This window comes from Knufia obscura (assembly GCF_036327395.1).
Source record: "Knufia obscura strain CCFEE 5817 isolate CBS 148926 chromosome Unknown scaffold_10, whole genome shotgun sequence".
In the NCBI taxonomy this organism is placed as follows: Eukaryota; Fungi; Ascomycota; class Eurotiomycetes; order Chaetothyriales; family Trichomeriaceae; genus Knufia; species Knufia obscura.
This window is the reverse complement of record NW_027042696.1, coordinates 277,752-301,544: the sequence shown is the minus strand read 5'-3', so window position 1 is coordinate 301,544 and position 23,793 is coordinate 277,752. Positions and strand designations below refer to the sequence as shown.

At 50.9% G+C, this 23,793-nt stretch overlaps 10 protein-coding genes across 10 annotated transcripts; 4 read left to right on the top strand and 6 right to left on the bottom strand.

Annotated features, from left to right (window-relative positions):
- Positions 1-93: 93 nt before the first annotated feature.
- PMZ80_007921 (uncharacterized protein) lies at positions 94-1,589 on the bottom strand (the record flags this gene model as incomplete). The annotated part of the gene is made up of 3 exons (XM_064876326.1): positions 94-1,083; positions 1,284-1,398; positions 1,525-1,589. 3 exons carry the CDS (start codon positions 1,587-1,589, stop codon positions 94-96), a joined length of 1,170 nt encoding a protein of 389 aa, XP_064727633.1.
- Positions 1,590-1,694: 105 nt separating this feature from the next.
- PMZ80_007920 (uncharacterized protein) lies at positions 1,695-2,414 on the top strand (the record flags this gene model as incomplete). Its single annotated transcript, XM_064876325.1, has 1 exon — positions 1,695-2,414. One exon carries the CDS (start codon positions 1,695-1,697, stop codon positions 2,412-2,414), a length of 720 nt encoding a protein of 239 aa, XP_064727632.1.
- Positions 2,415-2,517: 103 nt separating this feature from the next.
- On the bottom strand, positions 2,518-2,806 carry PMZ80_007919 (uncharacterized protein; the record flags this gene model as incomplete). Its single annotated transcript, XM_064876324.1, has 2 exons — positions 2,518-2,664; positions 2,714-2,806. 2 exons carry the CDS (start codon positions 2,804-2,806, stop codon positions 2,518-2,520), a joined length of 240 nt encoding a protein of 79 aa, XP_064727631.1.
- A 405-nt stretch (positions 2,807-3,211) lies between these two features.
- Positions 3,212-3,886, top strand: PMZ80_007918 (uncharacterized protein; the record flags this gene model as incomplete). The annotated part of the gene is made up of 2 exons (XM_064876323.1): positions 3,212-3,301; positions 3,362-3,886. The coding sequence occupies 2 exons, from the start codon at positions 3,212-3,214 to the stop codon at positions 3,884-3,886; spliced, it is 615 nt and encodes a 204-aa protein (XP_064727630.1).
- A 667-nt stretch (positions 3,887-4,553) lies between these two features.
- PMZ80_007917 (uncharacterized protein) lies at positions 4,554-4,967 on the top strand (the record flags this gene model as incomplete). The annotated part of the gene is made up of 1 exon (XM_064876322.1): positions 4,554-4,967. The coding sequence occupies one exon, from the start codon at positions 4,554-4,556 to the stop codon at positions 4,965-4,967; it is 414 nt and encodes a 137-aa protein (XP_064727629.1).
- An 811-nt stretch (positions 4,968-5,778) lies between these two features.
- On the top strand, positions 5,779-6,996 carry TMP1 (Thymidylate synthase; the record flags this gene model as incomplete). Its single annotated transcript, XM_064876321.1, has 1 exon — positions 5,779-6,996. One exon carries the CDS (start codon positions 5,779-5,781, stop codon positions 6,994-6,996), a length of 1,218 nt encoding a protein of 405 aa, XP_064727628.1.
- A 1,102-nt stretch (positions 6,997-8,098) lies between these two features.
- PMZ80_007915 (uncharacterized protein) lies at positions 8,099-8,839 on the bottom strand (the record flags this gene model as incomplete). The annotated part of the gene is made up of 1 exon (XM_064876320.1): positions 8,099-8,839. One exon carries the CDS (start codon positions 8,837-8,839, stop codon positions 8,099-8,101), a length of 741 nt encoding a protein of 246 aa, XP_064727627.1.
- A 2,882-nt stretch (positions 8,840-11,721) lies between these two features.
- On the bottom strand, positions 11,722-13,209 carry PMZ80_007914 (uncharacterized protein; the record flags this gene model as incomplete). The annotated part of the gene is made up of 2 exons (XM_064876319.1): positions 11,722-12,806; positions 12,861-13,209. The coding sequence occupies 2 exons, from the start codon at positions 13,207-13,209 to the stop codon at positions 11,722-11,724; spliced, it is 1,434 nt and encodes a 477-aa protein (XP_064727626.1).
- Positions 13,210-14,390: 1,181 nt separating this feature from the next.
- PMZ80_007913 (uncharacterized protein) lies at positions 14,391-15,539 on the bottom strand (the record flags this gene model as incomplete). Its single annotated transcript, XM_064876318.1, has 1 exon — positions 14,391-15,539. One exon carries the CDS (start codon positions 15,537-15,539, stop codon positions 14,391-14,393), a length of 1,149 nt encoding a protein of 382 aa, XP_064727625.1.
- An 870-nt stretch (positions 15,540-16,409) lies between these two features.
- Positions 16,410-23,057, bottom strand: brr2 (Pre-mRNA-splicing helicase BRR2; the record flags this gene model as incomplete). The annotated part of the gene is made up of 1 exon (XM_064876317.1): positions 16,410-23,057. The coding sequence occupies one exon, from the start codon at positions 23,055-23,057 to the stop codon at positions 16,410-16,412; it is 6,648 nt and encodes a 2,215-aa protein (XP_064727624.1).
- Between the last annotated feature and the right edge of the window lie 736 nt (positions 23,058-23,793).

Here is a 23,793-nt window from a genome sequence, read left to right as displayed (position 1 = left end):
TCCAACGAGCAATTGGGAAGGGATCCGCCGAATCATGGCATGTAAATACGATAGAACGGCATGAATTCACAAGTAAAGCCTGCATCGAATTTCCTATGGCCTGAGCTCGAGTTCCTCCCCTCCTTCAGTCGGCTTCCCCATCTTCACACTTGCAGTTCGTTTTCGCAAATCCATCACAATCGAGAAAAGAGTTCGGATGGTTGACTTCTCCGTCGGCGAGCGGTTGATAGCACAAGGAGAATTTTTGTCGTCCTTCAACACATCCTTGAGCTGATCAATGGTTGGACCTGGCGCCAGACGTACCAACAATTCTCTGACACGATCCAATCGGAATGGTGAGTCCTTGAGCATACCTTTGTCCTCGACACCGTTGTGGGAAACAGTCAAGTGGTTCGAATGCGTGTTCACACCATCCTTCATCTGCAGCTCGGCCTGGTCGAAAGCAGTGTTTTCGAAACCAATGCTCCCAGTCTCGGCATCAGCAACCTGAATGTGACAAGCAGATGCGACCCCAGCCTTGTTCAGCTTGACCCTAGCTTCCTGCAGCGAAGTGCTTTCCAGTGCAGTCCTCAAAGCAAGATGACAAGGTAGCTTATCGAAACTCACCCCCTTCGCAGCGATCGCATTGAGAGTAACACCAACGCCAGCACTATTCATCCCAATCTTGCCGATAATGCCAGCCTCGGTCATCATATGAATCGTCGGCTTCCCTTCCTGTGCAATCCTGGCAACCACAATATTACCACTTTGCTGTCCTTCCCAATCCCAGTTCTGCGCAATAAAACTTCCAGTCTTCGTCTTCCACGCAAAAGCCGTGCATCCATCATTGAGCATACCATAGCCTATCTCCGTTCTAACATTCAGTGCTAGGATCGTCTCATACTCGACTCCAGCGCCATCAGCTAAACCTCGGATCTCCTCGAGATAAGCCGGCCACGACTTCTCGAGGTACGGCAGGAACTGCTTTGCGACTTCCTGCACCTCAGGCCAGGACTTGCCAGTCTTGCGCTTGAAAAAGTCATTGTAGAAGGCGATACTGCCTTTTACCTGCGTTGCGGCCTGCTGGCCGTGCTGCTGGCCGATCTATGTGCTGTTAGTACGCCACTTCGGGGCGGACATGGTCGACTTGCCTCGTAGGGTGTGCCGGAGCAATTGATGTGAAGCATCTTTGCAACTTAGACTTTTGTCGGATGGGTGAATACTATGATTAGTGCCGAATGGTAGAATAATACCGTTCTGTCTACTTCTGTAGACACATCACAACGAGAGTATTGCAAGCATACCTTGTTATGTTTCCTCTCTTCTCGTCGGTGCTCCTCTCCAAGCAAAGACGGAGAAGTGCGGGTGTAGTAGGGAACGGCATGATAAGGTCGGATATTCTCCAAATCTAGGTGCTTCCTACTAGTGCTAGTCTTGAAACATAACTCAATATTCACGTGCTTGACACTCTTAGGCTTCAATTGTATCCAAGTAGGTATTGCTCAGGCCATGACATCCCTCACATCAAGGAGTCGTTCCTGCTACAGTGAGGCGACCCAGTAAGATCCGGCGCAGCAGATGCCGTCGATACGGTAGTCTTTCGTGTCCATACCCGCAATACTTGTTTATCGTAACCCCTGAAGCACTTACGACTGTTGATATTCTGCCTATATCACAACTCTACTGAAATAGCACTGTGCCTTCATTCAGCGATCATGCGACCGTTCCCATTTGTTGTCGGCACAGACATCGTGCGCATGAACCGCTTTGACCCTAATATTGCGAGGGCTGTTACCATCCTCCGCCTCGCACGACGGATGCTTCATCCAAAAGAAGCTGGCAATGTAGGGAGAATCAACGTGGCGCTGAGCGATGCACTAGCTGCTCGCGGCCTGTTTGAGAAGTACGGCGGTATGCGGCGATTGCCCGGAGAGTACGACTTCGAAGGAGAGGCAGCTTTATTCAAGGACCAGCTTGACCAAAGCTCAACGACAAGGATCAAGAACTTTCTTGCCGGCAGATGGGCAGCTAAGGAGGCAGCACGGAAAGCCTGGGGCGCACATCTGCTTGGCTACAAGGACGTCAGAGTCGCACCGGATTTCGACTCTTCAGGCGATCCCGGCACCCGTACTAGCCCCAACGTGAAGACAGGAAGTGTGGGAGTGAAGATGGTTTGTGAGCCTTTCTGGGGGCCGCTCCCACTCAATGAGGAAGCTGTCAAGTTGGGAGAGCAACAAGAAGGACGGTTGAGCATTAGTCATGATGGCGAGTACGCTATTGCTACCGTCATTGCAGAGCCCCTCAGCGAGAGTCTAAAGGCAACTCTCGTTAGCAGGGAGCACCCGTTGACTCCTCTCGGCAAGCTGCATAGTAATACGGAGGCGGAATGGAATAGCCAGCAAGATCCAAACGATCATTCCGTCCGTCGAAAGTGATGCCAACAGAGTTGCTGAAAGGCTATCTTCCAATGGAGATCATGTCCAGAGGCTGAAGTCACCTATAACGCCAGACGATCCACAAGTCACCAGCCTCTTCACCTCACTCCTTCGACACATCTGTGACGGTGCCCGGCTTATGGCTGACCTTCTTCTCATTCTGGTCTACACCCACAACGACTGGAGGTTTCACGGCACCTTTTGCACCCTCATCTCGGGCCTCGTTCTCATCGGTGATGATCTTGTCGACCTACAATGGTCACTTAATTGGACCACCTGTACAACAGAGACGTTCATACCTCGAAAGTATGTGTTCCACCACGGTAAGGCGTCTCCACCGTGTCGCCGACCTTGATCTCGGCACCACCCTTGGACTTGATTTGGTCAGGCATCTTAAGTAATGTAGTGTACTGTACTTCTAGAGTTTATTTCGCGCGATGAGGAATGTGGAACTTCAAATTGAAACGTGCACTTTGGGTTGAAGACCTCACACACCCAAGTATCGAATCTCGAAGAAGCACAACTCTTGTCCCATTGGTCAGGAAATGTTCTCCGAGCAGGGTCTATGCCCCATCAGGCAATGTACCTGCCGATCATCAAGGACAGTATGATCTCACTGATCTGCGCCAGTGGACATCCCTCTTCATCCCTCCTGACGTAACCACACGTGCCCTCAAATGTGTGCCTCAAAAGCTTTGCTTTGACCTCGACACTGTTCTTCGCACAAGCACGAACCTACGTAACCAAAGTTCATACGTAACCAGATCTTCGTAAAACAACTCACGAAATACACAACAATGGCAGCCCGAAACCCAGACTCTATGACCAACGCTCAGGGCGAGTTCAACCCACACAAGCCCAGAGATGAGCCCATGGAAAAGTCAGGCGTAAGCATTATCCCGCCATCCCACAAGCTGTACAAGACACAATCATTAACACACTCCTAGCACCAACCAGGCCAACTAGTCGGCAACGACGCAGCCCCAGAATTCCACGCAAAGACACTTCCACCCGGCTCAGCTCCCACATCCAAGACCTACCAACCAAACCCAATAAACGAGATCCCGGGCCAAGCCAACAACCCCGACGTTGAAGCCTCAGGCACAGCCTCAGCCAACGATATGCCCGGCGCCACCTCAGCAGACGTTCACACCGGCCTCGGGCACCCAGGCTCAGGCCAGACATCCGCCAGCAAGGTCCACGACGGCGTAGGCAAGCGCGAGTCCCAGGGACAAGGAGGGCTACAAGGCGAGGGTGGAACCGGCATGCAAGGAGACGAGAGCGTCGAGGCAAGAAGACTACAGAGGGACCACGAGGGTGGACCAAACAACGCACGCGAGCACAATGCTAGCTTCGAGGGTGCTGAGTCTGCTGAGCCGGTGCATGCTGAGCAGGTGGCTAGTATGGGTCAGGGATCGAGGAAGCAAGACTATGACCGAGGTGCTGAGAAGCCACCGGGTTCTAACTCTTAAGTAATTGCGTGGAAGTGAGATTGTTAGTGCCAAGAGGTAACAGGACAGCTTCACAATAACTATATTCTGATGGCATTGACCTATCCAGCTTCAGTATGAGCGTTATTAGATCAATACATGCCTGCTACCAAATTCGAGGCATTGTTTTTGATTTGGCTGTTCCACGTTGATTTCGATCTGCTGTTCTAAGCTTGAATGAGTTGTGCGATTCAGTTACGTTGTCACTGGACGCATGTAATTCTAATAGTGCGTGTACGGCATGGCTGTAACAATGACAGGAAAAGATACTTCTTTCGTCTACTGATCCAGCTTCGGGTCTTCAAGTTGGGAATGTAATGCAACCGGTGATAGTGGGTATTTATGTGACCAAAATAAATCCACTTGGATCTATCGACGTCGCCGAAGATATCAGTAAGGCACACAGTACAGATGGTACTCCCTTTAACTGGTCACTCGATGACGATCTTGTCAGGACCATTAGAGGACTTCAGTATCAACACAAAATGAGTACAACACATTTGCAGCCAACGTCAATTAATCGCAGTCCGACCCTCAGCGATCCCTCTGCGTCGGTATCGATATAACTATACCTGCTACTCCGACTAAGCGTAAGGCCACCGATGAATTCACGACCCCTAGTACATCCAGCTCTTCAAACAAATCAAGAATGACACGAGCGTATGCTGCACAGGACACAGCCAGCGATTCTAGCCCAATACCACGAGCTACGAAGCGGCAGAAGATAGAAGAGTCGACCATCGTACGCATGTGTGTTCACCTTCAGCGATCGGCAGCAAGCCTGGGCGTGTATGTGCTAAAGGGGGACGAGATGGAGGAGGCATACTTTACACGACTGCTCAGTGCCGCTGATGTAAAGCAAAAGGAGACCGACGATGCTGCTAGAGTGCTAAAGGAGGACAAGGCGGGCGAATCATGGGCAACTCTGTCGAAAATGCAAGGCAATTCATGGTTCAAGAAGTCAACTATGTGTGTCTTCAGAAGTGCCGTGCGAAGACTTACTCACCGAGCAAAGAAGACGCACGGACTAGTAGTTTCTTATCGTATACGACGTAGGTTATGAAGTGTATAGACCTTCAGTTGCTTTCATCTCGCTTGCAATCAGAGCCGGCAGATTACTGCTCATTCTTTATTCTTCTTACCCTTCTGACCTTTCTTTGGCTTGCTATATACTGATTTCATAGCCGATCCATCCATCTGTGTCCAGGTGCCTCTACAACCTACGCGGTCCTTCGTGCCGGCGAAGTGTTCCTCTAGATTCATGAACAGTTCCGCCCTGTGCTCGGGATTATCTGGATTTGGGCATATCCAAGCCGGCCGCGACAGCTTACGAGTCTCCTTCGTCGTCTCGGTCTGTACTTGTTTCCATTCATCGAGACCAGACCATTTCAATTCGACCTTGCACGGTGGATGATGCTGGCAACCGCCATTCGGCTCGATTCAATGATGAACACCCACTTTGAAGTGCTTCGTGGTGTTCTGCGAGTAACAATGCGAATCCCATGCGACTAAATCTAATTCTTTCCGCGGTCACCTATACAGATCATACAATGCGAGGTCGACACCGTGACTGCCACATAGCCGACGAGCATACACCTGCCCGTCATAGTCATTCCGGCAGTAGACAAGCAGGCAGAGTAATGTCGAGAACTTGAAGTTCAATGCATTAAGCCTAAGATATCAGGCATTAGCACTACGTCAGTTCTCGACGCGTAAACTACACGTCTGCGTCGCGTAACTGTTGAGGGGCAGTCATTCTACTCACAAATTTACCATAGTACAGTTCACAGTGGGCTTTTGCAGTGGTTCTTTGCTATCCATTCTTGCGTACGATCCGGAGAACCATACTATAGAGCACAATTCTTACCACAACCATGTCTTCATCAGAGCCAAACGCAGACAACTTCCTCGCAGAAAACGCCAAAATAAACAATCAAAGCCTACCCCCGGCACCACCACCATCAGAACCACCAGCGCAAAATAACAACTCCTCATCAGTCCTCGAAGCAGGCATAAAGCTCTCTACCAGCCTCACACCTCAACCCTCACCCCCCGAAACCTCCGACCCCTCCCACGAAGAACACCAATACCTCAATCTCATCCGCTCAATCCTCACCCAAGGCGAATACCGTCCCGACCGCACCGGCACCGGCACCCTCTCCCTCTTCAACCCGCCCACTCTCCGCTTCACACTCAGCAAGCCCGATCCCAGCCCCAATAACCCAACATCGCACATCAACATCCTCCCCCTCCTCACCACAAAACGCGTCTTCACCCGCGCCGTCATCGCCGAACTCCTCTGGTTCATCAAAGGATCCACGAATGCCAAGGACCTCAGCTCCCAAGGCGTCCACATCTGGGACGGAAACGGAAGCAGATCTTTCCTCGATAACCTCGGGCCACCGCAGTCGTTGCGCGAGGAAGGGGATCTAGGTCCAGTTTATGGATTCCAATGGCGGCATTTCGGGGCGGAATATAAAGACTGTCATGCGGATTATACGGGACAGGGCGTCGACCAGATAAAGGAGATTATATATAAGTTGAGGCATACGCCGTATGATCGGAGGATATTGCTTAGTGCGTGGAATGTGGCTGCGTTGGGGGAGATGGCGCTGCCGCCTTGTCATTTGCTTGCGCAGTTTTACGTTAGTTACCCGGATGCGCTGAGGGGGAAGGAGGCGTGGCGTGCTTGGAAGGAACAGCAGGAGCACCAGTCTACATCTAGTGGGACAACGAATGGTACGCACAGAACAAGAGGCAGGCTATCGTGTACGCTGTACCAACGGAGTGCAGATACAGGACTGGGTGTCCCGTTCAATATTGCGTCTTATGCGTTGCTCACGCATATGCTGGCTTATGCGTGTGATTTGGTACCTGGGACATTCAATATGGTGCTTGGTGATGCGCATGTGTATGTTGACCATATTGATGCGTTGAAGGGGCAGATCGAGCGGGCGCCGAGGGAGTTTCCGGAGTTGAGGATAAATAGGGATGATGCAGGGCGGCAGAACGTGGATGGGTGGAAGTTGGAGGATTTTGAGGTTGTTGGGTATAAGCCGCATGCTGGGGTTAAGATGAAGATGAGTGTTTGATCTGATCGACGAGTTTCGGCAACCGAGCAAAGATGAGAGAGGTACAAAGTATTGATTGAACGATCAGTATGAAAATATGCTTCGACGATAAGAAAAGCCCTTAAGGATGAACAGTCTCAAATTCGTGCAGCTAAGGGCAAGCTTATATGACTGCCTTTTTTATGACCACGAATGAGCTATGAAAACGTTACGGGACCCTAGAGCAAATCCTCGTACCAAGTCAACACCCTAGGCTCAAGCCAGCATACGCCGTCACCGAGATCAAGCTATGCTGTGCTGAAGATATGGTTGCTTCCCGATGCCGGATTCGAGAACATGGCAATGTACCTGGTTCTGTGTCACGAGCGGGCCAGAGCGGCGCTGCCGATGCTGCGCGAAGATGTGGTTCGAGGAGCGATTGGGTAGTACTCGTCTGACATGGGGAGGCCAGAGTATAGGGCCTTGACTTTGACCTGATTTAGATATTGCAGGGCGGGCGGCATCTGATTTGAGTGTGGCGATGAGGCTGTGGATGGCTGATAGCCAGTAAGAGAGCTAGGATGTCGTGATGCGAAAGTTTGAGAGTGATCAGGAGTATTTGAGGTGCCGTCGAGAGTGGCAATCCGTGGTATCGGGTTTGCACGTCGTTGATACCGCTGAGCTACGTCGGGAATGATCACGAAGAGACGGCTTCTACTCATGGCGTGTCAAAGCGCCAAATAGAAACAAGTCGTGCAGTTCCAACGCGTTTGCTTCCTTCCCACTGAGCTGACAGGATACGAGGTGTTGCGAGCTTGAGTCAGTGAATCGGAAAGGACATGTGACAGGCGCCGAACAACGCCAACCCTACTGTAGTGCGAGTGACCCAACGAGTCAATTATTGGAAAGAGCACTAGTCGAGCCTGCACATATTGTACTCTGCCTTGGAAATCTGTCGGTGGAATCATGGTGGCAAGCAACAAATTTAATTGCTCGCGGCTATACCTAAGGAATTAGGATAGATGTTTCCACCCACGAATTGAAAAAGCACATACACATCAGTCGTGCTTTCTGGCCCGCCATGTCATTCACCGAGTAGTCCCATCTTCAGACTTGATCACCGAGCATTCCTCTCGTTCCCCTTCTAGACGACCCCCGATCCCTCCTGGTTCTGGATCTCCACAATATTCCCATCCGGATCCGCAACAAACACCAACGGCGCATTCAACGGATCAATAACCTGCTTAATCGCCGCAATCTCCTCCTCACTAATCGCATCCCCAGCCTGCGTAAACCCCGTCGCAAACCCAAACGCCCCATCAATCTCCGTCTCCTCACCATACCCCTTCAAAACATTCGCCCCCATAGCCTCAAGCCTCGCCTGCGTATCCGTAATATTCGGCACCACCATCCCAATATGCGAGAAGGTGTTCGGCGTCTCGATACCCGCCGGTAAGGCCCAGCGTGGAGAGGACACACTCATCATCTCGATGAGACCCTCCCTGTTGTTTTTCTCGCGGTTCATCTCGTCGGCGGTCTGGTAGCCTGTGCCGTTGCGGCCGCCGTGGGAGTGGCCCATGTAGGTTATTGAGAAGTGCTCTGAGACGTGGAGGGTGAAGATTAGGCGGAGGCCGAAGGCTGCTTTGTACCAGGCTATGCTTTCTGTGACGTTGCGGACGTTGATGCAGAGGTGGTTTATGAAGTAGCCTGTTGTTGCGGGGTTGGAGGGGGTGTCGTCGCCGGGGTCCGGGTAGGGATAGGTTATTTCGTCTGTGTCTGATGTGCTGCGCTTGGCGTGGTTGGGGAGAGGGCCGCATGCGAGGGTTTTGGTGATGCAGTGGGCTGCTAGGAGGAGGGTTGGTGCGAGGGTGGGTTTGAGTAGCATGTTGGTGGATTGGTATTGATTGTTCTAATGGGGCTTGAAGTTGGTGGACTTGTTGATGATTGATGAACTTTGCCGGAGACGATGAAGATGCGTCTTTATAGGTACGCTCGTCCTGGTACTCCGGTAGAATTTCGTTTCTTCAAGGTATTATATTGACTGCCTAACCTCTATGATACTTGACGGCGCGGTTGCTAGTTGCAAGATTCCTTGCCCAAGCCCCCGACAGCCACGAGATTGAACCACTCCGCTCTTGTGGTTGTCCATCGATTAACCAGAAATGTTGATGTCGACCGCTTACGGCCGTTGTCACTCACTGCTAAGGCAGACTCAATCTGATACAGCGTAGATAAGGCTTGGCCCTTTTGTCTGAACAACGACCGGGCCGGTATTCTGCTCCAGTTGGCCCCGATGATCTTCACCGCTATAAGGCCATTCCCGAAGTCGTTGAGGGCGTGTCACACGCTCCGCAGGAACAACGTACGAGGTGGCGGATATAAGCATCAATGCAAGCTGGCTAAGCGTACGGTGAGTGGGAACAATTTGCTTGTCCATGAGGAGGCACGGAGCGGTCTGTGGACCCCTTTCCAACTTAATCGTGTAGGGCTGATCTTCATGTCGGTGTGAGTATGTGCGGTGATCCGATACACGGTGTATCGAAGCGGCACATAGCACCCAATGTAGCTTAGTGCACAAGTAGCACCATCAGGTAGTGCCTTGTATATCTTTCTGTGGGCTCGTATTTCTATCAGGCCAGCCGCGTGCAGATTGGAGCTTCCTGGACAAAGTCGGGCCTCACCTCGTGTGGTTTCCAGCTCGAGTCAGTGGAAGCCGCCTATGTCCCATCGGTCTTTACCAAGAAGCATGACAGGATACGTCCCAGGGTTGCCAGCGGAGCGTTACAAAACCAGGCTAACAGCCGCTCGATCAACGAGGCCTCATGCTGAATTTGATGCGCCGCCTCACATACCGTGAGCTACACCAAAAGAGGGCAGTTCTGATGGTAATGTCGGTGGATGACCACAGGTCTATATCGCACAATTTGAGGAAGTCGGCGTCCGGGGCGTGATGACGATCCAATGGGGCTCCGGAGTTTTACCTGACCAATCACATACGGGTTCGCGCATGGAGAAACGTCCCTCCAACGACCACGACTGTCCTCCTGCTGTCCTTCCATCGCTACCCGATCCTAGGCTCAAGGAGTAAACAACCAACTTGCATGTCCAGCACACCCTCACTCCACGCCATCCCAGTCCCCTCTTGCGGCTACTACATACGAAGCCGACGCAGACCCAATTGCACAACTCCATATCCTCTCGTCAAACTCAAGCGAGCTCTACACGCTGAAATGTCAAACCCAGATTCAGAGCTCTACAAGAGCACCAAACACAGCACCCCTACCAACCACATATCCCCACCTGAATCAACAGACACAAACCCCACCACCACCCCACCCCCCTTCCCCCTCCTCTCCCTCCCCCTCGAACTCCAACGCCTAATCTTCCACCACTCCTTCTCCGGCCCCTACGACATCACCCTTGAAAACGAGCGCCTAACCATGCTCCGCACCCGCTTCCACGTCCACGGTATCCCACCCCTCAACCTCCTCCTAACATCGCGACACATCTACGAGCACGCCGCGCCAATCCGACATAACCTGTTCACTGGTCGGCTAGTATTGAACTCGGTGTTTATCCTCGTTGCGCTGAGGAGGCAGGAACGGTTTCAGTGGTTGAGGGATAACGTGCGAATTTTGCACTTTAGTGATAGCTCGGTTCATCCTGAGCGGTGGGGTGCGTATTTTGGGGGGTTGGTGAGGTTGGGGAGGTTGGAGATTGTGTTTCCTAGTGTGGTTAGGCTTGATGCTGTGGAAGGGGGTAGGGAGGGTGAGGGGGAGTGTAGGCGATGGGGATTGGGTGATGTGATGAGTGGGGGAAAGGAGGTTGATGAGTGGTTGGTGAGGAGCTTGGATGAGTTTCGGTTGACGTTGGTAAATCAGTTGAGGGCGAGGAGGTTGGAGGTTGTGGTGACGCAGAGGTATGAGTTGGGTGGTGGGGAGGGGGAGCAGGAGGTTGTGGTGAGTTTTGCCTGTGTTGCTTGTTTATTGGTTTTTTAATTGCTAGGAGTATGCATGCTAATACTGGTGTTCGGCAGGAAATCGATATCAGGCTGACAGAGGATGGGACGGAGGTTGTGAGGCGTGAAGCGTTGATGGAGGAGAAGCGTGCTGATGTCGAGTGTCAGAAACCGGCTAAACCGTGAGATTTGCGTTCCGCTGTCACACCACAAGCGTGTTGACCGTGTGCTGCAGGATTCGAGCGAATGGGAATATGATTGATGCTGGGTCGCATCGGTCTATCTGGGAGTGGTATCAAGCTGGTCTGAGTACTTGAGGAGTTTGCGATCTTGGCGATATGCCTGTAGCAGGAACCGGACTCGAAAACCTCAGATCTTGCCTCGGGCAGTCTATCCTCGAGGATTTGAATCTTCAATAGCTGTAACAGCAGGTTTCGAGCTTGTGGGCGCTTCAGCAGGCAGCATAGTTCCGGTACTGTTTGGACAAATTACTGCTTTTTATTTTTACAAGCAAACGTGGCAGATGAAATATCCAGATCCTGGACCTGACTACAACTGAGCTCTTACGCAGGCAAGATTTGCTGAAAATACGAACAACTTCGTGATGTGTAACACATGATTTCTGTGTGTGTATGTCCTTAACTTTTGTCATTTCTTTGTAGCTATCGTACATGCCCAGGCGGACGCCTTATTCGGCTAGTATGTAGCACCCAGGCAATTTTGTCCTGTGTCCAACACCCTCGCTTATGCTTTTTTAAATGCTTTGCAACGCTTGCAGCTCTTTCTCAATATGCAACACTCATGTCCACTCAAACAGTCTGAATCTCCGCCTCGTTCGTCTTCATCCTCTCGATCTCGACCGTCTTACTACTCGTCGTAGCCTTCGCCCTCAATGCCTCCCTAATATCCTCAACACTCTGCTCCTCCCATTCTACGGCCGTACTATAGCTGAGCGGGAAAAGAGGTCTGTTCTCGGGATCCATCGTAAACTTCTTGTAGTCATTCATTGGTGTGCTAGTCAGCACGTCGATATCAGCTGCGATTTCGTTGCAGTAGGCTTCGAGAGGGAGATCGTTGACGTCGTTGCCGAAGGGGTTCTCGATTTCGCGGCCGATAATGGCGAGACCGAGGATGATGTAGGCTGCGACCATGGTGGCGGGGATGGTGACCCAGTTAAGTTTCGTGACGAGTTGGAAGGGAAGGACCATGATGTATGCCCATGTGATCTGAGAAATGGAGATGGAATAGGCGAGCGGTAGTGGTGTATTGAGGACACGTTCTGTACCTGTAAGAATATCGGCCATGATTCTGATATCTGTGAAGGCGAGATTCTGGCAGCAGAGGGTTGGCATGGCCTTGTCTTCCTGGATGACATTGTCGACGTAAGCGGTCATATGTGCTAGGATTTCATGAGGGAGGTTGCCTAGATTGTCGCGGGATCGTTTGATGAGTTTTCGAGGGTTGGACTGGGCGAAAGTGACACCGAGGTTGTCGCCGAATTGTTTCAGAGGAGATGGCTTTCTGTGTCGAAGTGTTGTTTGATCCGCGTGTTTGGCCATTGTGCCGGGTAGATGGAAGACAAGTGGGCTAAGATCGGGGTAGTCGACCGCGGGTTCGAATCGAAGGCGATGTTTGAGGGCAACAGCAAAGGCATTGATGAGATTGATTGCGGAGATCTTGCCCAGCAGATCCCTCTTAGCCAACTCAGGGTGTTCTGGGTCCTCCCGCTCAACCACATGGAGCCAAATGAGACGTGCCAGATTTCGAGACGTCAATGTGAGCTGAGACCAATACTTCCGTCCATCGTTGTATCGTTCGTAAGCTGTAGAGACTCGGAAGGAGAGACCGAACGCAACGACAAAACCAAGAACAGTGAGCAGAACAGTGTCGACTCCTGCAGGGTGATATTAGCTACAACTCTTGACTGGCTGGACTAAGCAGAACTTACCAAGGACATGATGGTCGGGATTCACCAATTTGTCAATGCATGTGATGGCCGTGGCCCAAGCGCCAACAAAAGTCAACGGTAGAATCATCTTCGGCATCACACTGCCATGGATTCGCATGAATAGTGGCAGTTTCGAATGCTTTTGCATATCTCGAGGTCCAGCGAAGTAGTCATCGAGATCCAGACTGTGCGAAGTCTGATATCTGCTGGGTGGTTGAAAAGCAACATTTCGTGCTGGAATCTTGGCCGTGGATGAACCATTTGACGATGCAAGTTCTCGTGTGTCGGGATTGCCAAAGTGTTTCTCTGCGGTTGTAGTGGGAGGGTGTGGTGCAGTATCGTCGGACATGTTTGCTGTCGAAAGTCTGGGTTGCGACTATACGTGGAGGGGGTGTGGTTGAGGAAAGCGAGTGAGATTATCGACCAGCGATAAGATTAGTACAACGAAGAGTGCACGCTTGAAAGAAAGTTGTCTTTACAGCAACGAGAACAAAAAATCACAGACAAGGTGTAAGCTGAATGAAGCTGATGGAAAATAATGTAAGCGAGGTGAAGTGGTCGTATGAAAATACTTTAACCCATGTTCGACTCAGCCATGGCGCCCCAGGTTAGGTTCAGGGGCACACCCGACGAGATCAGCCGTCCCTAGGAGCGACATACACGATGGAACAAGGCGTGCCAAGATCATGGGGACGTGAAAGCGAATCGCTCTAGAACAAAACAGTCAGCGCCTTGCGAAAGGATGGTCAGAGCCTCTGCAGGAATCCTTTGTTGTGGTCAGAGCATAGATAGCCCTTCCAACTCAAAACATGTGCCTCACTCGACTCCCAAACCGCCTATTTTTGGCCAGCTTGCATTTGTCTTCACCCAATACCCAGACTTCTGAGATGAAGAGCAATGATATCCCTTATGGCGTTCAACGTCCAGCTGTTACGATCTTCGTGGCGCTTGATAATTCGCCTACGCTGACTCAGGCACATGAGGCGGTCGTTAAGGAAGCTGAGCTAGCGTCGGGGATCTCAGAAGAAAAAAACAATTGGTGCAGATGAGGCTGAGATGAAACAAGTTTTGGCCGCCGCAGGGGGGAAGCAGGGGGAAGCACCCGCCACCATCAGCATATCCACAGCTTGGCTGCATCAAAACTTAAAAAGCAAGTGCCATTCGGCGTCGTTTACAGAATTCACCATGCACTCCTTCTACAAATACGATATTATTTGAGCCATTTTCGGTTTTCATGTTGTCGCTTATGCATGTTACCGACTCTTTATGGCGGGAGAACTGCACCAGCACACAAATCTGTTACAGAATTTGCGAATGAGGTCTTGGGTCCGTGCACACTTGTCTCTGATGGAGCTTCGAAATTGCAAACAACGCCTCGTACGCGTCCAACTCTCACCGCCAGATCTTTGAGTACTGTAAGTGGTCTTGTGCTATTATCTAGAGCCCTCAAAACTTTCAGGAAACGAAAATGTTGCCAATAAACACCGTATACAATGCTCATTGGATGAATATATGACAAACTTCAGATTACTAAGGTCCAACGTCAGATTGCGGGCTGAACATGACTAAGCGTATCCTGCGCATAAGCTCATTCACCGACTCCATCGCCAGCACCCTACCAGTCAAAAGATCCAGACAATACCCAACCAAATCATTCTGCAAATCCTCTGCCAGGCAATGTACTGCGCAAAGCATCTCGTACGATTGCCAGGCTTGTGCCGGAAACATAAGTGCTCCTCTCGGGATATCCGCGACTAACGCCCAATCAAACATTCTCAATGAGTGCTGCCAGATGCTCGCGTGCCTCATCACAAATTGAAGATGGTGTATGAACTCCTCGACTTGGAATGGCGAGGCATAGAGTAGAATGCTGAAAGTATACAGCATGATGTGTTGACGTAGCCGTTTGCGCACCATCTGCTGCCGGTCGTCGTTAAAACCAGGATGATCTGGGGTGTAAGTCAAAAGCGAGTATAGTGGCCCTCCGGGGGCGAACGCAGCTTGCGCGCAACTCAGTGCTGTCGTAGACTTGTCCTTCAGTCCTGACGTACCCCTCACGAAGCCGAGCAAGCTATATAATAGCACCTTTGTGTCTTGGCATTGTTGATTAGAGGCGCTGAGCTCATTCACAGTGTAGAGGTCAGACCTCAACAGGCCTGGTGTGAGGACCGCCATTCCATATAGTGACATTTCCAGCACCGGATGTGCTTGACTGACGGTGCTCAAGCCTCCTTTGTATAGTATCAGTCTGTTCAGCGCGCAAGAGTCGAATTCGTTCTGATCGACAGCGTTCCACTGAGCTCCGATACCCATCAAGACCATAACCGCGTATATGGAGCCTTCACTCGTGCACTTGTCCATGTCTCCGCTGTCGATGCGCTCCTTGATCAGCCGGAGCGCTTCGACTCTGTGCCACAAGGCGCTCATGCCAGGTACCGTCTTGCCGGCCACTTGACCTTGTCTGATCGTGCTGATGATCATGAGAGAGTGGAATGCCGCAGGGTCAGCTAACGCCAATTGTGCTTGAGTTCGGAAGATGTCAAAGCCCTGGCTGTTGGCCATGTAGCCAAACATAGAGGGTCCGAAAGCATTGGTCAAGAATCGAAAGTTCTGCTCTAGATCTCGATGCCACGCTACCGGCCAGCTGTTGAAAGGGTCAACACGCGATGCACTGACCATCGGTGCAAGCGACAGCTGTCTCTGCTTGTGAGAGTTCTGAGAATTATCGGAACGTGTTTGCACGGCGCGAGCAGCATCGAGAGCAGTATCCGACACGTGGCACTGCCTCAAACTGCGGGCAAGTTGACGCTGGGTGGCGGTGGTGGCAGGTGCGATTCTCTGTCCTCTGCCCTGGGGTACTTGCGAGTTCCTAATATGGTCCGCCGAGGCGACGTTCAAACTCGCATTGTTACTTACGTTTGCGACTTCCGGGACCTGTAATTCCACCTAAATTAGCCTTGGCCAAAGATGGAGATTTGCCAGCTTTGCGGGGCCATCGACACCATGCGACAGGCATGCATGGGCACCACGATGTTGCCTCGTTCATGTAAAAGGATGCTCACCATAATGTTATAGTCTGTGAGAATACCTCCTCTGATGTCGCTTTGGGTCGAGTTGTGTCATATTCGTGATGGAGTGCTATTGATGCACGATATGCACTGTAGCTGGCTTATGAACTTCAAAAGTGGCGGCGTTGGACTTCAATCATGGTATGGTTCAATGCATCTGCGATAAAGTTCAACGTGAGGTTATATGAGTTCACGCTTTGTTACATTGGTGTTGCAGTAGTTGGGGGCAAACGTGCCGTCGGTCTTCGCAAAGCTTTACTGCTCTTTCAGCATGTAGTGTTCGGAAGGAAGGCGAAGCGAGCGAGCGGAAATCCCTGTTAGAGGAGCTGATTGCAACGCCAGGCAAGTATATTAGGCATCAAATTCTGCTTATCGCTCGCTTAACCCTGCCCTGTGACGTACATAGGCCTTCTACATGGTCACCGAACGATGGAAGCGAAGAATCGTCCAGGATGGTAAATCTTGTACTACGGACGTAGGCCTAACCTTCCATCTCCTCATCCTCGTCCTCTTCTTCATCTTCGCCCTCAGCAGCTTTCACTTCGAATGCCACACTCTGGTCAACACCCAAATAGCTATCACTAATAAGCAACAAGTTCAGCTTGTGTTGTCCGGCTTTAGGGACAATATACTCCAGCTTGAGTTCCAGTACCCTCTTCGCGATTGTAACGCGCTTGATCGCAAGCAAGTTCTTCTCCTTCTCTTCACTGACCACCAGCCACCAATTCTCTGTCTTGTTGCTAGGGTAGAATGGTGCATGTACTGCAAGATCGACTTCTTCCTCCTCATCCTCGTCCATGTCCGCACGAGTAAGTTTGACTTGCAGATATGAGCCTTCGCCAGCTGTAATCTCATCCTTGTCGAGAACATCAAAATCGAGCTCAATATTCGGGTATCTCTCGTTCGTGAAGCTTGCTGCATCCTGTAACTGCTTGTTGCCCAGGCCCATCTTTGCGATGAGTTTCTGGTAATTGGGGTTCTCGGATGGATCAAGTGCTTCCATTAGCCCTTCGATGTCGTTGATGCCCTCTTTTGCCAGTGTTTGCACAATTTCGTTTGTGAAATGTGGAATTTGCAGGAGTGGTGAGTCGCGATCCCACATCGCTTGCACGACCATCTGGGACATTTCCATGGCACTTGTCGCATTTAGATGTCCTTCCGAGGAAAGGACGTCGACACACGACGAGAGCAGATTGAGTACCTTGCTAACGATTACCTCTTGATCCTTGGCAAGGTCAATTGGCAGCTGCATGCGGCTGAAGTGTGCTTGAAGCAGAACGAATGCTTTGAAGTGCGGACTGCCATAGGCTGGCTCAGACATTTTGACTGGACATCTGTCATAGACGCGGCGGAGGATGTGCTCTTCATGGCGCCGCATTTGAATCGATTCGAACTCTGTTGCAGATGTGACGATCTCGAGAAGACCTTTCAGCTTCGTGCGTGCTGTGAGGGAGAGAAGGAAGGTTTGCATTGTGATGAAGGAGATGTTATAGTAGGCTGCTATCATTGCCGGGTTCAATGGCGAGATCGAGTCGTCTTCCTCGTCGAGGTCGATGATCTTCGCTTCGGACAGTTCTTTGAGTGTGTTCTCGACGAGTTCTGAAAGATGTGTCGACAGACCTTCGTGAGATGTGTCGTTGAGACCATAGAAAGATGGATTAGCAAGCAGGCGACGATAGAAGTAGGAGTATGTAGTCCAGTCCACAGCGTCTTGTGTCGAAGATATTGTCTTGGTGCTAATTTCAGTGACAAACACGTCAGGTAAGTAAACCGGCAAATGCGATTCGATGGGCAGTGCTTCATTGAGAAACTTCTTGTAGTACTCTCGTCTGACAGCTGGAACCATAAGCACACCACGACCAATTGCGTCTTCACCTGGTCTCGAAGCTCGGCCGTACATTTGGAGGACTTCGCTGATCTGATAGTCGACGTAACGGTGTTCTCTGCCATCAAAGTACTGAGTACCCATGACAACCACTAGGTGAGCAGTAATTGTCAACTCCCAGCACACTTCGCGAGATGCTAGCATGATCTGCACGGCACCTGCGTTGTATAGAGCAGTCACAATCTGCTTGTCATTTGGCGAAAGAGCCTCGTGATAGTAGCCGATGCCGTGGGTAATAGATTCAGCCAAAGCGCGTTCATGTATCCTCTCCAAAATTGGCTGCAGGTCTTCGAGATCGGCGTGCAAGAACCGCTCTTCGCTGTCATCTGCGATGCATGCAGCAAGAAGATCTTGAGCAGTCGATCGGACTTGCTTTCGTCCAGGCACGAAGACAATAGCTGGCTTCTCAGGCGACAACCTGGTGATATACTGGTAAGCAGGTCGAGCCATCGCAATCATTAGCGAGGGGAAATGTGGTATCGAAAATGACTGAATGTGCAACTCAAGTCCTACCGGTCTGACGGCGGGGCTGAAGTTGTAGATCGTGTGCTTGTTCGCACCAATCCATTCTCCAACATCTCGAGCATTCGAAAGTGGTACGCTCAAGCCAACAATCCGCAAATTATTTTCCAGCTGCAGGTGGATGTAGTGCATTCGAGAGACCACCACTTCGTAGACGTAGCCATCCTGTCCACCGAGCATATGTAAATTGTCGGCGATGAAGAGCTCGGTGTTTTGCACATTCTTCCTTCGCTGCCATTGCCGAGATAGTACATCCCATTGCGTAGGCGTCGCAAGCACGAGATCAGATTTATCGAGGAGTCGTAGATCAGCCGTGGTCTCACCCGTCAGCTTGGAGAAAACTCTGCCGCCACCAAGGTGCGATAATCTCTTCTGCCAATCGTTGTATCTGTTATCCACGATTTCTTGGAAAGGCGCGACGTAGACTGCCTTGCCAGCTTCTGGATTTGTCCAGTGCCGCAAAAGTGCGAACTCAGCGCATACTGTCTTACCACTTCCAGAAGATGCACCAACAAGCACACTGTCGTTACTGTCATAGAGAGACTTGAAGGTTTGTGTCTGTATCTTGTTGAAGCTCGGCCACTGCTTGTACAGCTCAACATAGTCTTTGCGCTTTAGTGTTTGAACTGGAACGGGTTGCATATCCAATAGCTGTGTGTGTGGTGGGAACCGTTCTGGCATGATTAGCTTGTGGAAGGACACAGGAAGTCGAGTCTCAGAGTGCATCCAGCGGTCGGAAACAAGCGTGATGAAGTAGTTGGGCGGCTTCGGCTCTGTAACGGGCACCGTAAAGTCGACCAGATGCTCGTTCATTTCAGAGGTGGCAAATTCCTTGCGCAACATGAATGAGTCGTGGAACAAAATTTCCTCACCGTCGCAATCCTCCACAATGATCCAAAACCCTTCAGCTGTACCATGCAGCTGGTCGTCCCAGGTGAAGTTAGGCGTGATCGTCAGTTCGACTCGAAGCATGGATCTCGTCATTGGCTGGACTTGAGCTTGAACCTCAAGTCGAGGAAATTTGGAGACAAGGTCGCATACAATCCTGCCTGCCTTTGCTATGCCGAGCAACTCACCCATACGAGGTGGGTCCAGGTCGAAATAGCTTTGCCATGGCACATCGATACGCTCAGCTTTCTGGACGTATTCCGGCGGACACATCGTTCGAGGAAATTGTCGCAAAGGCGTCATCGTAGGCCACATCCGCTTTTCCGCCATCTTGCACAAGTCAAGTGCGGTCAGAGCGACAGCTGCCCAGCCCTTCTTGAGGCAGATCTCGAAAATTGCTCGCAAGATACGGCCAGCTGACTGTGTCACATACACAAGATCCGCCATTAAGGCTAGACCTTCTAGCTTCAGACGTGATATAAATGCTTGCAAAAGCACATTGATCTTTGCCTGCGGCTCTTCGATGCCTTCTTTGACAGGAATTGGAACACGACCCAGCAGCTTCGCAAGCTCAAGTTTCTCGTCTTGCCGGACAGGGATGTACTTGAACTCGTCGCTCTGCGCAAAGATCCTGAATAGCTCAATGGTGCTGATATTTGGCTGCAGATGGAAGTTGTATGTCAACATCGAGTGATGTGTAATGTAGTAATGCGATGCTATTCGCCCTAGGTCCGTAGGCTGCAGTGTACCCAGACGCTTATCATATTTGACAAGACCTGCTTTCTCTAGAATGATAGCGCCGGAATGTATTAGATCGACTCGCTTCTGTTCTAGAGCTTCATCTTGATCATAGTCGGCACCAACACTGTAAAGACCTGGAGATCGTATCATGCGGACAAATAGGTAGGTGTAACCTAGCCAGTCCACACCCTCGTCTCGGTTGCGGATGTTGCCAAGCACAATTTCTGCATTTAGGTTGTCGGCCAGCTTGCTCATCAATTGACTTTCGATGGGCAACTGCTGGTTCATCAACGAGAGGTAATACTGAATCTCGGATTGAGATGTGATGATAATACCTTCGCCGTACGAGTCGTATTGAGGTCGACCAGCACGACCTAGCATCTGCAGCACATCTTGAGGACTCAGCTCAACCCAGCTACCTTTTTCGGGTGAGTAAACTGCCGTGCCTTTGATGATGACGGTATGAGCCGGCAGGTTGACACCCCAGGCTAGAGTCGCTGTGCACACAAGTACACGGATTGAACCTTCAGCAAAGAGATCAGCAACGGAAGTACGATCTGCGACGTTCATGCCCGCATGATGTATAGCAAAACCGTAAGGCAGTAGATCCTTAAGGTTGGGGTCAATCACGGCATCTGCCTCCTCAGATAAGATCTGTCGGCTCGCCGCGTCAGAACGCATTATTTGACCAATTGTCTCGTTCTCGATAGCTTTGTCTCGAATATATTTCGCTGTCTTGGCTGTCTCTTTGCGAGAATGCACAAAAATTAGCATTTGCTGCTGATTCGTACCTGCGTGCTCGAGGGTTTTGGTGTAACAGACATCGTTCATGGTTTTGAGCTGCTTGATGGCCTTCTTGTCAGTGACGCCAATGAACTCTTGCTTGAGCGGACAAGGTCTGAAGGAGCCATCGAAATGGAAAACGCCCTTTTCAGGGTCTGCTCTCAAGAATGTTGCGACATCGCGGTAGTTTGGCAAAGTTGCACTCAAACCGACTATACGCACAGGATCGCCTGTCTGCTCGATCTTCCGAATTGTCCTGCTCACAATACTCTCCAGCACAGGTCCACGATCATCATGAAGCAAATGAATTTCATCGATCACAATCAGCCTGACAAGACGAGTGTAACTGCTATCCGTTGCCTTTCGCGTGATTACGTCCCATTTTTCTGGTGTAGTGACAATGACTTGTGTCTCTGCAATTTGTGCCTTGGTTAGCTGTCGATCACCGGTAAGCTCAGAAACCTTGATGCCGTACGGTTCGAGCCTCTTTCCAAAATTGCCGACCTGTTCCTGCACCAAAGCTTTTAGGGGAGCAATGTAAATGATCTTAAAGTCGTCGAGCATAATCTCACCAGTCTCTGGCTTTCTGTGCTTGCCGATCTCTCGAAGCATCGTGAGCATAGCAACATTGGTCTTCCCCGAACCTGTTGGCGCGCACACAAGCATGTTACCATCATCATGGAATGCTGTGGGGTAGCACCTAGACTGAATTCTATTGAGCTCTTTTGATGAGCCAAAGCCAGGGCGAGCCCAACCCGGGAGCTCCGAAGTTGGAATGTTCTTCTCGTTGGGATCGCGCCTGGGCTTTGGTGGAGGGACATGAATTTCTTCGTAGCCTTTGAACGTTCGCTTGGTGGAACCTTGGGGCAGGACGACCTTCGGATTGGTCATCAGATGATTTCCTTGCTCGAAAACAAGATTCTCCAAGTTGATGGTACGCTGAGGCATGAGACCTCTCTGTAAACCACTATCTTTCATCTCTGCATCTGCTGAGTCTTGTTCAACCTTTGGTACATCGATATCCATAAGGTCCATTTTCATCTTCTTGTTCGGCCTGTCCTCATCGGCATCCTCGCTCTTGCCTACCAGCTGTTCCAGTATGCGTCGATGGCCAGCTTCGACCATTTCATTCTCGATCAGAAGCCTGGCATCCTTGTCTTCTGCAGCTCGTCGCCATCGAGTAGCCCACATGATTCTGTCTTTGTTTGTGACCAATTTGCTTACCATCTCTGGTTGATCGTAATCGAAAAGGTCCATGAGGTCGTTCTCAATGTCTCGTAGACCAATGTCTTTGCCTTCCAGCGACTTGCCCGACAGTATCTGTAGTACTTCCTGTGTCTTGGTTTGTTGCACATGCGCATCACTGTAGATGCCACCCAATTGCCGCTGCAGCCAGTATGCATCGATTTCATGCGTGGGTATGAGGCCTGCCTCGTTCTTCTTCTTGGATGAGGCAGCGAGCCCACCATCTATGACCATGCCATCTTCATCCTCAATCTCTGGTGGCTCGCCGTCAGCTGCGTTGTCTTCCGCTTCAGATTTGTCCTGGTCTGGCTCGGCATCGCTGTCGTCTTCGTCAGGATCAAGGACTTCGTTTCGCTGAGCACCTTCTTCGTCGTCATCGGACTCATCGAACACGACAGCCACGCCTTGTCTGTCGTCAAGCTCGTCCTCGCCGTCGGCACCCTCAGCATTCTCGTCATCATCTTGCGCGTTGTAGTCGGTGATCTTCTTGCCCAAGTTGACTAGCTCATTGAATTCTTTCGCAGACAGTGGCTCTCCGATCAGATCGTCAATCTCTTTCTTCTTATCCAGATCTTTCATAGAATCGTCTTTAAGAAATTCGAGGACGGCATCGGCAGCACTTCGCACGAATTCTTGGGGCAGATCGCCGAGCTTGTTTGCGGTGACTGTCAGTAGTAGGTCGTAGGTGGCTCGGGTGGCGGTGGTCCTAGGGCGGTACTTGAGTCCTTCTATCAGCGCATCGCCCGCAGACAAACCAGCTTGCGCTCTTGGCTGGGCAGGCTCACCCCTCTTGCGTTTCCGCTGCTCACGTTCTAGCACGTCCTCGCCTTCTCTGATGGAGCCTCGCTGGACGCCCTGTAGGCCTTGGGCCAGCTTTTTCTTCTTGGGCGCATCTTCTCGGCCTACTCGAGAGCCCATTTCCCTAATGCTGATTCTGTTGGCCAGCGACTCGGGATCACCAGTAGGTTCATCTTTGGAGCGGTTGTAAAATCGACGGTCCGCCTGGAGGACCAGGTTGGACATGGCCGAGTACTTGTACTGCGACACATTGTTGGGGTCCGCCATCTTTGCAGTCCAGAAATGTGTTGTTTTGGTTAATAGTGAACTCAAGCCTGTCGTCCAATTACTGGAGAAAGATTCGAGCTTGGTTAAAGGTCGTCTCGTCGCTCATAAGGTGAATGTCCGTGGTGGGTTAGGAGATCATGTATTCGTTATCATGGCGACGCACAGCGACCGGCGCAAAATGTCAGTATATCCTGAAGTCCCCGGATGCGACAAAGTTGCAAGTTCGCGCTGAAATAAATTCGACTGTACCAGCCTACGAGATCGATCCTCAACTTTTTTGCCTACTAGGACGGCGGGCAAGTATTTTGCGCTTTGCCTGTTTGGGCAATCTGGCGTACTGCTGCCTCACCGTAGTAGCAATAACCAACTTGCAGCCTCCTCCCGGACATGCAAAGTGGCCGGTTAATAAGCTTGCACAGTTTGCTTGTCCGGTCAAGCCACCCTAGCTTTTAGGGCCTTTAAGCCCCAGAGTCATGCCTAATCTATCGTTCTAGGGCTGCACTTTAGGCTTCTCAGCCCCAACGAAGCACAAGCATAAAAACCGGCAAATTTGCTTGTCCGGGAGGAGGCAGCTTCCCTCTGATCAATGCGCTCCTTCCCTGGTACTATACTGTGCAACGCCTTCTTTGTACCGATCATTCTCTGTTACTGATGACTGGTGCATATATGGGGCTCTGTTCTGCATATTTCTTGTATAGATCTGACGCCGCTCACTGAAGATGTTCAGAGCAAAGGC